The sequence below is a fragment of the Solanum stenotomum genome, unplaced genomic scaffold (genome assembly GCF_019186545.1).
Source record: "Solanum stenotomum isolate F172 unplaced genomic scaffold, ASM1918654v1 scaffold30785, whole genome shotgun sequence".
Classification (NCBI taxonomy): Eukaryota; Viridiplantae; Streptophyta; class Magnoliopsida; order Solanales; family Solanaceae; genus Solanum; species Solanum stenotomum.
Window position 1 is genome coordinate 11,424 of NW_026031132.1, and position 15,735 is coordinate 27,158.

Consider the following 15,735-nt stretch of genomic DNA (forward strand, 5'->3'; position numbering starts at 1 on the left):
CTCGTTCGGAACCCCGTGCACGCAAACAAGATATGCAACCATACCAAATTCGATATTCCAGACTCAAGGGCGCAGTCGAAATTTCCATCAGAGGTCATTTCGATAAAAAGTGGGTCCCACTTCCAAAAGCCCTTTTAAGTCAAAACCCACAAAAGGGCTCGGAAAGATATCGAAAACCTCCAGACACAAAAGAAGGGTCAATCTAGACCAAACTCGACATTCCGGAGCTAACCACGCTGACAGAATTCTCATCCGAGCGCGTTTACTCAGAATGTTGACCAAAGTCAAACTTAGGCTTAAACTTAAAGTTAAAACGCCTAATCGCACTGACTCACACTGAAAACCTCGGGAGCCATGTCGACCATGCTACTAGCCTAAAATGACCCTTCCGAAGCTAATGGAATCGTCGGAATTGGATTCCGATGTCATCTTCTTGAACTTTTGATCGAAAATGATCGTTCAAGGTTCATAAGCTCCAAAACACAAAAACTCGCACCAAGACCAAACGAACGACCAGGTGACCGAACTATCAGTCCCAGCAAGTCATAAATGACTTGGGGTCGCTATAGGAACGCTCTAAACGACACACAGAAGGCAAGACACAGAAATGACCATGAGGGTCATTACAGGAATCTAATTAAGTTATTTAAAGTTAGAGTTAAATAATATTAGTCAACACGTAATCAAACAATTAGAAGAGTAAACGAGATAATGAAATTGGGCCCCTTCTTGGGCCAATTTCGCTATATTTTTAAGCTTCAATCTCATTCCCGTTTTGCGTATACACTGGATGTATATCAGTGTATATGAGCATATATATTAGCTCTTTTCATGTATTTCTTGCTTCCGGACACCTGTATTTCGCCTCAGCCTTGTATTTATGCGTTTTTGAGCCGTTATCGCTGTATAACGAGTGTATACTGTTGTATACAATATGTATACATGCTGTATCTCAGCCTTTTTTTTTTCAGCTTTCTGAGACTTGTTTTCAATTTCCAGCCCCTCTGTGTTCATTCTACTGCCTTGGCTGACTCGATAAGGGATAAAATCAAATTTGGGCCTTTAATGCCCATTTCGAAATGCGAAGGGGAGGTGAAGGAGTCCACTGGACTCATCCCATATCACATGCAAAGAAAAGGAAAATAATTAACATTCACTCTTAGATGTCACTAGAAAAACTATATAAAGTCTAACTCAATTAATCCATGAAATGCACTTATTGTAATGGACCCAATAATCAACGAAAATATTTCATTTTTTTTTTAAATTGACTTCTAGACAAAGATATAAACATGTTATTTCAAATGTAAAAATCATACCAACATTAAAAATGGAAACTTAAGCTTCCAAACAACCCATATACAAGGAACAAATTAAATGCATAAATAAAGGGGCATAAAATGACTATTAATGAGTATGTAGTTAGACAATATGCACATCTAAAGTGTGGATCTTCATAAATGCAAGCAATGGCTGCGTGTGAGTATTAAAGTTTAATGCGAGGAAAACTTTTGAACTAAAAGGAAGCAATACACATGTTAAACTATATAGTCAGAGAAAAAAAAAACTAGAGCTATTTATGAGCTTAAGGAAATGAGAAATTACAATATTCAAATGGAGGCAACATCACTAATTGAAATATGATGAGCTTTCAAGTTAAATGGACAAACATTATATCGAAATTGGATCACAGTAAACAAAATCTCAGTGCAAATCTAATGTTGATGTAATATACATCAATAGCAAAGCTATTCTTCTAAAGCTCAGCCAAACAAAGAGATTGAAAGGAAAGGAAAAATCCAAACTTTATAACATTTATTTCTAGAATTTCAAATCAACATGCTCATCGGAGGGATTCAAACAGTGACCAGAACCGGACATATTGGACTACTAGTAAACTCAAAACATTTAGCAAATTCACGACGTATTAATGGACCAAACAAACTGGTAACAATATTACACACATGCTTTTGAGATGCATTTTGTGCTTTAATTGCCTAAGCAGACAAACATGAACAACAACATCTTTTATCTATGATTGTGGAAACAAGAATAGTATAGCTAAAACAATACGAGGCATAAACAAGAAATTAATGAGACGGAGGAGCTGAAATATCATGGCAAAACAAATAAGACAACATCATTACACAAGCGAGATAAATAGTCTATTAAATATAAATTGAGGTTAGGAAGGAATTTTACCTTTTCCAGAGCAGCGAACTGAGATGACGAGTTTGACCGTGAAGAACTCTCACCAGAGAAGAGATAAACTTTGAGAATTCTAATGAACTCCGGTAAGAGATTTCGACAAGACGAAGAGAAATTTCAAGAAATCTCGATCTAACTTTGTTGTTTTTGGTATTATATTGATACTATACTCACCAATCTAAAATACGACTTTAAAAATTCCCCCCCTTCAAACACTGGCCGGTCGAGAGTTTATATAGGGGAAAAGAAAATCATTTTTTTTTTTGGGAAGAAATCGGATGGAAAGGAGGAATTTGAATTTGAAATTCAAGTTCCCTTTTGGATAAGGTTTCTGGATTTTCGCAATTTGGGGGGATTTTCCGAATTTTCTGGGATTTTTGCTGAATTTTTGGGTTTGTTGCGTGAAGAAGATGATATTGGGGTAGTGGGGTCGCATGCTGGAATTGGGAATGCTGATGGGATTTTGTGGGCTGGGAAATATAGGGAATATTGGGCTGATGGGTTTGTCTCATGGGACATGGGCCCAAAATTAGTTTGGGCTGCTGGAAAAGGTCAAAAAGGGGCCCAAAACTTGGTCTTAAATAGGTTTAAGGAGGGGGGTAGAAATGGGCTAGAATTATAAAAGGAAAATGGCCATTTGAATTTCAACTATAGCCAATTGGGATTAAGAAATATAGCCAATTTGAATTTAAGTAACAAAATTGGCTAAAACTTAAATAAAATGAATTAATATAATCAACTAAGGAACTTCTTAATAAAATAAATAATTCAATTATAAACTAATAACTCGAAATTAGAACTATAACTTAAAGTAAATTAGTAAAGTATTTAACTAAAATGTAAAATCTTTTGTGATGATTTTCAAACATTTGTAAAATAACGTGATTGTAAAAATATACATATTTATTATTTAAAATTATTAAAATTATTTAAAATGAAAAAATTACTTTTAAAAATAACTTGGAAGTATTTTGAATTTCCTAAAACTTATTAATTCAAAATTATAACCATCACTAATAAAATATTAAAAATATGAATTGACGAATCCATTATAAATAGGTGACGAAACTATTTAAGATAACTTGCAAACTATATTTATTTTATTTTCTTGAAATTTTTATAAAACTAATAATTTTAAATCATTTGAAAATTGGAGAAGCTCGATGATTAATTTATATTGTGTAGGGCCAAAATTAGGTGTCAACACAGGTTTCCCCCACTTGCATCTTTAGACAATAAACAGTCAATCAAATCCTTTTTTTCCTTGTGCCTACCAAAGATATCAGATTCATCAACCAAAGAAGTTGAAGGTGTTCTAGTTTCTTGTTTAGTCGAACCAAAATGCTCCTTTAAGACAAGGAGACCAATTTGGTCTTGCAAATCCTTCAATTTACAATAGTGTCTTCCAACTTATCCTTTATGTTACAAAAAAGAAATCATCACTCAAGCACAGGTTGAGGTCACTTACTTGCTGGTTGCTTGTTTCTGCAAGATTTTGAAGATGACCTTCCACCTTAAGTCTCAACGCTTCATAATTGACTTGTTCAATTAAGTTTTCAGCAGAGTCGACAGCATTTCGAAGAACATTAAGCCAGTCGCTCACAGATGGATTTGATGCGTGCTTATTCTCTGCATCACTTAGCACAATCTGAAGACCGTGCAAAGTCATTTTCAGCTTCTTTAACAGCCGAACATGATCCTTATGCTTCTGAAACATGTTGAGCAGATCACCGTGAGGAGCAAGCCTATCAAAGAGAACATTCAAAGCTGAAGAGAGAAATGCACCACCAACTGTTAAGCCAATCTCCATTTCTGAAATCTGCAAAGCAAAACAAGGAGAACACAAAATGATTTTGAGAAGATAAATGTTTCAATTACTAAAGGAACTTTACTTTACCTGTTGAATGCTAAGCGTAATTTTGCAAACAAGAATATTGGTACAACAATAGCTTTCTACAGTGACAACTATAGGAAAAAAAAGAATTTAAGCTGTCTTTTCCATGAGTATGACTTTTCACCCAACAACAAGACTTTGTCTACATAATATTTTTTTATACTTTAAAACATGTCAAGTTGGGAATTTGATAACATCAAGAGGATCTTTCCTTTATAAAAAAAAAAGATATATAATTTTTGTCGTATTTAATTAGAGGTTTCGAGCATGAATCGTTGTGATAAAGTTCTTCTTGATAGTGAGAGCTAAAACATTCCAAGCATTAGGTGAAAACGTATTTGTATTTGTTATTTACATACATGTCATATGTTCAGAAAAAAAACTTATCAAATTGGGAGGATTGCCTCAAGCTTTAAGTTATTGGGTAGGTTGGAATAAATAGATGGTTTCAAATTGGGAGGATTGACTTAACATGGAGTTATGGTGTAGAATTCAATAATTACTCTAAGCTTATAATAAGTTCTAACGTGTGCTAAGAATTGTTTATATATTATTCCTATTTTAAAAAGGGAAAAGAGTTGACCTATAGTTTAGTGGGGACCACATACCACCAAATTCACATACTTATTTATATTGGAAATAGAACTTTCACCAACTGAGCAAAGAACCTACCGTTACCAAAATCCGATCAAGAGAAAATAATAATTGAAAATTGCTAATTTGAGGCCAGGTAGATCATTGTTCAGATGCTTTTAGATGTTAAATTATCTGAAAATGACCTCTTGTAATTTTTCTACTATATAGAAATGTGAAAGACCAAGAACGGTCAATGGTAAAAAAGTAAATTTGCCTTAATAAATACATTTTCTTCATAATTCTAGAATCATCCATTACATTCCACCAAGGATAAAAAGGTAAATTTGTGACTAGATTTGTGAAATTGGAAGTAGAATTGACTAAAATTGAATCTACATAATAATTATTATAGTGGTTGTTTGAATCTCAAGTTCTGTTATGCTGCACTAAAATTGTAACGTTATCCATCAATGGAATTGAAACTTCAAACCCAATGAAATTTGAATTTTGAATAATACGCCCTTTAAGATGCCATGTAGGACTAGACTACTAGTGATTGATTACATCTTCTCTTTTGCGATCATCCTGTTCACGTTATAGATTACCACTTGATCTTACTAGTCAAAATGGCAAGAAGATCTGGCTGATTTTGATGTCCTTTTTGGAAAATGAAAAAAGATAAGCTAAATCAGGTTTGTTTTGTATCTGTTGAGCAAAGATACTTTATTTGTTGTAGACCAGTTGCTCTCGCAAGTTTTCAAGGGATTGAGTCAATTGTCTTGTCGTGAATGTTGAGATATACTAGTGATGATATTACTAGTCAAAATGTTGTGACGTTCGACTAATTATTGCATCATTAATCTTGTTTGCAGAGAATGAAAAGATAAAAGCAGCTGATTCTATATTGATTGTTGGTGGTGGTCCTACTGGTGTTGAACTTGCTGCAGAAATCGCTGTCGATTTTCCTCAGAAGAAGGTAACTTTGGTGCACGACGGATCTAGACTACTAGAGTTCATCGGTCCTAAAGCGTCTGACAAGACTTTAGAATGGTTAAAAAACAAGAATGCGGAAGTGAAATTGATGCAATCTGTCGATTTGAGTAATAACACGAACAACTCGGGTGGAAACAGAACATATTTCACCTCATCTGGAGAAACTATCAAAGCGGATTGCCATTTTCTTTGCACGGGAAAGCCACCGGGTTCAGAGTGGTTAAGGGAGACGTATTTGAAGGATCGAATCTATAATTTTGGAAGATTGAAGGTTGATGAAAATCTTAGAATCAAGGGTCACAGAAACATATTTGATGTTGGTGATATAACTGATATTAAGGTAAGCACTAAACTGCATATCTCTTATTTCTTGAAAATGTTTCCTTTTTGTACTGACGAACTTGTATGTGTTCCTAAGAAAAGAAAAGAAATTTGTCCATTCTTTGTGGTCTTAAAAGATTGTGAAAACACGTAAAAGCTAAAGAGATGTAACTCCAGTTCCTTCAGAAGAGTAGTCAATCCTATATTTCCAATAAGGGCAGTTGAGAATTTAATCCGATTTTGACCATTATTTTCACATCAATAATAGTGCGGAACGAAGGCCCTGCTCCAAGTTGTTCGAGAGTAGTGGTAATGAGTTTCTCGACCCTTTGACTTAGAATTGGTCAGTTCTATTTCTCGATGTGGTGGGCCATTTTCCACCCTTTGATTTTTCCCTTGCCATGTAAGTAAAGCTAGAAGAGCGTCATTTACCATGCATAGGTTGGTTAATTGATCACATTTTATTCATGAAATGACTTGGATTGGTATTAGTCTTAATTCGACAAAATCATTGGCTGCATCCTTTGAGTATATGTGAAGAGTGGTATTTTTAGTTTGCAATAGAAAAACTACAACCGATGGTCTATAAAAAACAACCTCTCTGTTTTCCAAGGTAGGTAAGATTAGCGTACACATTACCCTCCCTCCCTAGACCCCAGTTGTGGGATTATACTGGATATGTTGTTGTTGTTGTTGCAAGAATATTTGTCGATTTCAAAGGTATCTTGAATCTTTTTGATTATATAGCTTTAGCCGGAGGACCAGAAGCAGCTAGTTAGTACTTGAATTTTTCGATTCTATTATTCAATTGGATTCTTACCTGACAAAGTAGGGGTAAGGTCTGCATAAAATCTTCCCTTCCCAGACTCTACTTGTGGGATTGTACTGTGTATGTTGTTGTTGTATTTTAAGTCTAAGGATTTATACGTTGGGAAAACAAGGAAGAAAATGGGGTTTCAACCTAAGTAATATATATTGTTTCATTCATGAAATTTAACATCATTTTGAGTGTGAGAAAATGGTGTCATTTCATGGCCAAAATTTGAGTTCTTCTACTTACCTTTGAGGGCTATAAATATTTTTTAGTTGTTGTAGTTAATGAGTGTAAGATTTAGTTATTTGGGTTTTTTCAGAAAGATTTGCACTTGCATATCCAATATAACTCATATGAGTTGTGGTGAAATAGTTGAGATTTTTCTACCTTTAATTAGAATTTAGGAGCATATGCCGTGTAATGGAAAAAAACATGTCAAGAGTGCCGCCCGTTGAAATGTGCAAATCCGAATTTAGTCGGACTCCGGTGTTGGGTATACCCAACACTGAATGAGAAAACAATATCTCCACTATAAAAATATATAACACATTGCTAACTACGAAAATAATATTCATATCCATCTTCAGTTGCAATTGTTGTTCAAAATCATCTAATCAGATCTCCATCAAATGTCTTCAAATTTTATAGAGACAATCTCTTTAGACTATTCCAACAAATCTAAACAACACTGCAAATTTCCCTCTCTCACACACACATAAAAAAGAAGACATGATTTGAAATTCAAATCCACTTCTTCGAGCTTATTCAATCATCGCGAGTTATCTTTCTAATTTGATTTTCTGGACACAAATCTTACAAAATCAATACTCTCACCACTACTTGAGTCCCAAACATATTTACAAATCGAGTTTGTCAACTTACAAAAGAGGCTTGCACTGGAAACATGAAATAGTATCAGCGGTACAATGATTTTTATCGCCCTTCTTTGATAGCCCCATCTCGAAGACTTGCCTATAACAGCAGATCTGAGTTCACTGTGGATGACATAATAGCTTTAGCGGAAAGAACAGAAAAAAAAAACTGGCGAACAGATGTAAAAAAAGCAGCAGCACCTTAGAAGCACTTTTGTGGACAATGGATGGACCAGACTTGTCGTACTCACCCTTCAAAATCCACATCTGATTAAGAACAAAACATGTTTAGCAACAACACAATTCAAAATAAACTTTAAAATTGCAAAAGTATATGCAAGAGAAGATATCTGAAGACAGTGATTTTCTTACTCGTTGGATAAACACCCTGCAAATGTATATCTGAAGCCCTTATATCAAGCATTGCCCTGTGTAGGTTTCTGGTCGCTATACGAAAGAAAAAATATGTTTAGCTTTTTTGTCTGCCTCTTTTACCTATCAAAATTTCTAGTAGCATAGGATCGTTGATGCTTACAAGAACTAAAAACTTTCTATTAAACATGGTGGCACAAGCTACATATGATTTCTTTGGCAATTGAGGCGTGAATTAAAACACGGTAAGAGCATAAATCAATAAGCAATGAGAAATGAATCCAGTACCTGCCCCATCCAAGAAATATACAATTATATAACATCTAATTATTCTAACAATGGAAGTTGCACTTATTTCCTAAAACTTGTTATCGTATCCCTGATTATCTTTTCAAAAAATTAGATTCTCTATATGGAGCTTAAATTTAAAGCTATGTGTTTGATGATGAGCACAACATAATTAAAAATGAAAAGAATTAACAATAAAGCAAAGTGAAGTAAATAGAAATAAAAAGCTTCTGAGGGAAAAGAATAGCTTACATCAGTTGGAGAGCCATTCGTGAATATGTATTCTTTTTATTAATTTCATGTTGGAGTTAAATTCATGAATCATCATGCTAGTACATGAATCAACCACCATAAAATTTCTTGAATATGTATTCTTTTTATTCATGCTGGAGTTAAATTCATGATTTTTTTGTTTTGATCATCTTCCAATTGGAAATATGAATGGTTATGTTTGCCCTTAACAAAAAGGAAAAAAAATCATATAGATCTATATTATATTCTTTTTTGTATATAAATATTTGTATTAATGTGAAGTATATTACATAGATTTATTACCACTAACTCTTCATTATGTAAATATATGCAACTCCCACTAATTATATTCATTATGATTTTTACTACCACCTCTCATCCATGATCAAATGGATTAATGTCATATTCATAACAACTCTAAGTGTTCTTCAATCTTATCCTATGAATAGTGACATTTGACACAATATTGTACACAGTTAAAACAAATTGAAAAAAAAAAGAGAATCTCTATGCTCTCTTCTCTTGTCTCTTTTTATTTGTTTTTTTTTTAATGTTTATGTTTCTTGTTTGTTGTTATTGTATAACTTTTTTATTGTTTTATGGTTATTAATATTGAGAATTTACATTGGTTAGTTGTTTTGTATACATTAACCTAACATATGGTATTTTAGTATCCTCATTTGAATATTGTATTTGTACAATAATTAGTTATTTTTACTTTATGCACTTTTAGTCAATTTTATAATTAAGGGTGTATTTTTTTTTTATTAGGANGTTTTATGGTTATTAATATTGAGAATTTACATTGGTTAGTTGTTTTGTATACATTAACCTAACATATGGTATTTTAGTATCCTCATTTGAATATTGTATTTGTACAATAATTAGTTATTTTTACTTTATGCACTTTTAGTCAATTTTATAATTAAGGGTGTATTTTTTTTTTATTAGGAAGATATATGTACTTTCTATCATAAAAATGGTGGATATTTTTTTTAGTAAATACCAATAGATTTGATGGGGATAAAATATGTCATTTGCAATACAAAAATTATATGAAATATTTTGGGATAAACGTGCAACACATGTTTCCAGAACTAGTGATTAAAAATGAAAAGAACTAACAAAAAAGCAAAGTGAAGTAAACGGAAATAAAAAGCTTCCAAGGGAAAAGAATAGCTTACATTAGTTGAAGAGCCATTCGTTTTAATCATCACATGCATTCCCTATCGATGTATATGGTGGGAAATTGAGCAATATTTGGCCAGTATTCCCCCTTGTCAAATTCTAGTAGTGGTTTGAGCAATGGGCATTTGTAAATAGAGAGGGAAGAGGGCATCCCTTTTACTGGAAGGGATTGGAGATTAGGGCAATCGAAGATCCTCAGCTTAGAGAGAGAGGAGGGCAGTGCCGATTCAGGAAGTGATTGGAGATTAGGGAAATTCAAGATTTGTAGAGTTTGAAGTGAAGTGAGGTGCGAAAATTGGCCTAGTTCCAGCATTGACTGAATTTGAGGTAAATTACCCTCAATACATAGAGATTGAAGAGAGGTGAGGCTTTTGAGATGTTGGCTGCTTAATGTTTTCAGATTCCATATGCTAAGTCTTTGAATAGAGGAAGGCAACTCCCAATTCTCACCACCAACAATCTCTTCGTCACTGCCATCATGGTAGATATCTAACCAGTTGAGACAGGGGAGTCTCGGTAAACACCACTCCTTTAGGCTGTTCACCAGTTTCTTGCAATTGTCGATCACAAGTATATGTAAATTGAAGGGCAATCCTCCTTCAGGAAAAGACTCTATTTCTGGACAATCATACAGTTGCAGTGTCTTAAGAGATGGAAGGAGTTCCTGCATACGTTCTGGCAGCCACTTCAGCTTCTCACAGCCCTGAATACTCAGTGACGTTATCTGGGTCCCCCCACATGCCACCGAAAGTTTTTCAACATTCTCACAATTCCGAATAAAGAGACTTTCAGTGGCAAAAGGAATCAAAACCCTAGTAAGGTTGCGGCAATTAGATACATTCAATGTGCGTGCTCTTGGGAGCAACTCAGGTGATATATCATCTATACAATCACATTCATCCAGTGTCAAATCCTCGATAAGCATGTTACAATAACTCATCTCACCAACAGGCACCTCCAATTTCAATTTCTTGCAACCAGATATCATTATTGTCTCCAAGGTAGTGGGCAGTATGCTAAAAGGAAAGGAGGTAACAGAGTTACAATCCCTAATACATAATTCAACAATCTGTTTCATTCCCTCAAGTTGGGATCTAAACAGTTGAGCATCATCAAAAACAACTCCAACCTTTGGACAACCACTAACTTCAAACCTTTTTAAACAAGAAAGTTGGATGGGTGTCTCCAAACTGACTTCAGGGCAATTTATAATTGAAAGGTTCTTAAGTATAGGGAACTCTCCACTTCCTAGTAGGTGCCATTGCTTCCACTCAGGCATATCTTCAAATCTAAGCTCCACAAGAGAGTTAAAAGGCTTTTTGGAGGACAAACTACCATAGAATTCTTCCGTCACCTCTGTTATTCCATGCATCCCTCTAATAGAAAGGAATTTTAAACAATGGAGTTGTCCTAGTGCTGGCAAGGAATAACAGTTCTTGCAGTTATCAATAGACAACTGTACTAGCTTAAGAAACAAAGGATCAGCTAGCCAATTGGAAAAGTTTGTCCCTCTATATCCAGTGATTTTCACTTCTTTTATGTTTTTATGTGGGCATAGCTCATCAAGTATGTCTCTTTCTGTTTGCGAATTGTCAGCACTACTACTTTCACTCCATTCTAATGATAACGTGTCAACATGATTTTTCTCCCTCAACTTTGCCTTCACAGCTTCCCTTCTATCAACCACAGTTTGCAACTCTAAAACTGATACAGATCCATACAAGTTGTGTACTTCACCCAAATCTTCCATTTTCAAACTACCTAGAAGAAACTTGGCTCCCATTAGCACTTGGAGGCTTTTCAACTTGCTCAGATGTAGTGGCATCTTCAAGCGACAAGTGTTGCTTATGTCAAGATGACGCAAGTTCATCAACTTCTCCATCAGCAGCGGTAGCTCCTCAAGATAATCACAATCTGACAGGAGAAGTGTCTCTAAGTTAAACAACACACAAATGGAATCTGGCAACCTTTTAATCTTTGTCCACGAAATATCCAAAAATCTCAGGAGCTTTAATTCAATAAACAAGTCATTTGGCAACTCAACAATCTCATAGTGTGACAACGATAATGCCCTTAAGGATGTTAGTCTTGGCAATATGTTATGCAACACTCTCTTGCTTAGCTGAATGTTGTAATAATAGAGCTGGATATTGATTGGAAGTAATGTCCTCAACTGCTCTGATTTTAAGAGTGATTGCAATTTCTCAAAGTCACCATCTTGTCCTATTGAATAGGACATGTGCCGACATTGTTCCAACATGTGCGATCCTTTGTTCTCTTCCAACCTTATACAAAGATTTGAAGATGCAATTTGGGCCAAATCATTGACAAGGTCATGCATTAAGAATCCCTCCGGTTTCCATTCAGACTCTGGGACCCTTTCGAACAATGATCTTGATCTCAACTCGAGAAAGTATTGGTTACCAGAATGCAACTGATGTACAAGACCATTAGCAATCCACAGGTGAATAACTTGGTCTTTGCGAAATTGATAATCTTTGGGATATATTGCACAATAAGCAAAACATTGCTTCAAATGTGCAGGAAGATCATTGTAGCTCAACATCAACGCTGGTAATATACCATTCAAACAACTTGGCAGCTCCCATATTTCACTTCTTAAAATGTCTCCCCACTCATCCACCTCTGATTTGCAGCGTAAAACACCAGCAAGTGCCTTTAGAGCTAAAGGCAACCCTTTGCACTTGTCTGCAATTTGTTTTCCAATCTCTTCAAGTTCTGGATGTTCTTTAGGATCCCTGTTTTCTAGTGAATGTCGTTTGAATAGATCCCAAGAGGCTTCATCAGACAGAGTCCCCATGTTGATTGCCTCACTACCCATCATCAAGGCAACACTCGCTTTGCGTGTCGTCACAATGACCTTACTTCCTATATCTCCTTGTACAAAAACATTTCTCAAGTCATCCCACTCATTGTAGTTGTCATTCCACACATCATCCAGAACAATAAGAAACTTCTTCTCCTTTAAGCTTTCCTTCAATTTTACTTGTAGCTGATTAAGATTGTCATCAGCCTTCAAGTCAAATGAGCCAATTTCTTGAAGTAAACCTTTTGTTATTCTGAAAGCATCATATGCCTCAGAAACACAAAACCAAGCTTTCAAAACAAAATGCTCCTTCACCTTCTCATCATTGTAAACTGCTTTAGCAAGTGTTGTCTTACCCAGGCCGCCCATTCCAACAATAGGAACTACAGTCAGCTTTTTTCCACTTGCATCTTCAGATATTAAACGGTCAATCAAATGCTCTATATCATTCTGCCTACCAAAGATATCAGAATCATCAACCAAAGAAGTTGAAGGTGTTCTAGTTTCTTGTTTAGTCGAAACAAAATGATCCTTTAAGCCAAGGCGACCAATTTGCTTTTCTAACACCTCCAATTTTTTAATAGTACCTTCCAACTTATCCTTTATGTTAAGAAAGAAACCATCACTTACTTTCTGGCTGCTTGTTTCTGCAAGATTTTGAAGCTGACCTTCCACTTTAAGCCTCAAAGCTTCATAATTGACTTGTTCTATCAAGTTTTCAGCACCGTCCACAGCACTCTGAAGCTTATTTAACCACTGGCTGACAAATTGATTTGATGCTTGCTTATTCTCAGCATCACTTAGCACAATTTGAAGACCAAGCAAAATGTTCCCCAGCTTCTCAAAGAGCTGAACATCATCCGTATGCTTCTGAAACATGTTGAGAAGATCACCCTGAGGAGCAAGCCTATCAAACAGAACATTCAAAGATGAGGAGAGAAATGCACTGCCAACTGCTAAGCCAATATCCATTTCTGAAATCTGCAAGGAAACACAAAATGATTTTGATGAGAAGATAAATTTTTGTATCTAGCTTCAACTACTAAGATTAGAACTTTACTTTACCTGTTGAATGTTAAGAGTAATTTGCAAACAAGAAGGATCAGTGATTGCTTGTAATTAGTACAACTATGTTTTAGCTAATCTACAAGAAGCAAAACTGTCCTCTTTTCTCTTTTCAAAAAATATCACTCCACTAATTGAATAATTGAGGAAGGTATCTTTTGCTTTATGTCTATTCACTACTTTTGCTTTATGCACTTGTTCATTTTTTCGACAGCTCATTGTAGTGCTTAATTGGGCCTAACATATCACGAATAAGTTTTAGAATTGGATTCTGTTCCATTTTCCTTTTCTCTATGTTATTATTTTTTCTATGTTTACTTGAGCCGATGGTCTATCGGAAACAACCTCTCTATCCTACAAGATAGTGATAAGGTCCGCATACATAGTACCCCACTTGTGGGGTTATACTTGGTATGTTGTTGTTTCTACTTTTCTATGTTGAAGGTCCCTATTTAGGTCCATGTACAACTCTGTCCCAATGACTGAACTGAAATCAACGATCCACCGTTTTATGGAAATGAAATAAATAACAAATAAACATCCAACATATAATATAATATAATTGTCCTGAAAAAGGTACAATACACTCTTGGTTTATTGACAGCAGTTAGCAATATGCTTGTTTGCTAAAACTACAAAATACAGACTAAGAAATAGCTTTTTTCTTTTTTTTTCCTTTTACTAAAGCAAGAACTCAAGGGATCAAGTACTAGTTGATACAATTAGCATAAGTTTAATATTGTAATAGTGCCATATTTAGTAAAAAAAATCTGTCTCCACCCCCTCCCATCTTTACATTTTTTGCTAGATTACATATAAACTCTTTGAGACACCAATATTTCGGCCATTCACCAGCTTCTCGCAATCGATGATCACAGGTTGTTGTGCAATCCTCAACTGTTTGTGTTATAGCATAAGGTACATAACAATACATGCACCTAATTATATATGTAGGGCTCTTATCCCCTCCAACTGTCAAAATAGTGTCATAGTTGGAAGGGATACTTATGTATTCTCTCTTTAAAAGAAAAGAAACAAGAATAGGATTCTTATGTTTTTATTAGGAATAACATGTGTATTAAAAGAAGGAAAAATTACAAAAATCCCACCTTTTAGTTTACTTATTACCATTATCCCCTATAAGTTTTACAAATCTCCAAAATCCCTCATTTTTGCGCGTCAGATTAGTGTATCTCGCGCATCAGATTAGTGTATCATGTATACAATGTACATCAAATTAGTGTATCATGTATAAAATGTAATGTATCTTTCTTAACGATTAATGTATCTCGCGCATCAAATTAATGTATCAGCGCTTATATTATTGTATCCGTTTGAGGGATTTATGTAATTATAAACTTTTAAAGGATAGATTGTAATTTTGCCTTAAAAGTATGTGATTTCTGTAATTTACCCTTAAAAGAAAACGAATAATAAATATACGGGCTAGTTCCAAATATATATACAAGAATTGGGGCCTATATTTCATCCTATCCTATCCTATCATCATCATATATTATTAAAAGTGGAAATCATCAAAGTACAATGTTGGATTATCATTTCATCCCTATATTAAATAAAAATGTAATAAAATATTTAATTAACAAAATATTAAATAGTAATCATATCACATATTATATTGTACTTAAAATATATATTTTTACATAAAATAGATACATTTAAAAGACAATTATTAATCAATAATCTTCTAAAGAAATTGTTGTCTCTTTACATTCTCCACTATGATTCTTGTCTTTTCATTTCACATATGTATATATATTTGTTCTTTACATTTTGTTTTATGAGCTTGATAGAGAGAATAGGAACACTGTCCTTTCCGATGCTCCATTGTGCATGTTCTTTTAAGTTATTTTTTACTTTGTTTCTTACTTCTTACTTATCATATAGTTTATGTTGTTTGATTAATGTTTAAGATTTTGATCTCTGAGATAAAATAAAAATTTTAATTTTGTGTCAATAGTTTATGAGATGATTATTTTTGTGGCAGGAAAAATCAACTGATGAGATGCTTCTGTCTCAATCGCATAGAACTGTACTTTGAGTT

The 15,735-nt window shown here is 34.3% G+C and overlaps 1 protein-coding gene across 1 annotated transcript; it reads right to left on the reverse strand.

The window, feature by feature from the left end:
• Positions 1-7,653: 7,653 nt before the first annotated feature.
• On the reverse strand, positions 7,654-13,578 carry LOC125851950 (putative disease resistance RPP13-like protein 1). The gene is made up of 4 exons (XM_049531689.1): positions 9,775-13,578; positions 8,051-8,125; positions 7,880-7,945; positions 7,654-7,801 (listed from the first exon to the last, which is right to left on the reverse strand). Exon 1 carries the CDS (start codon positions 13,575-13,577, stop codon positions 9,804-9,806), a length of 3,774 nt encoding a protein of 1,257 aa, XP_049387646.1. The 5' UTR covers position 13,578; the 3' UTR covers positions 7,654-7,801; positions 7,880-7,945; positions 8,051-8,125; positions 9,775-9,803.
• Positions 13,579-15,735: the final 2,157 nt, after the last annotated feature.

What these genes read in the sequence shown, in the direction of transcription:
- LOC125851950 (XM_049531689.1), bottom strand. Translation starts at nt 13,577, where the DNA reads ATGGATATTGGCTTAGCAGTTGGCAGTGCATTTCTCTCCTCATCTTTG.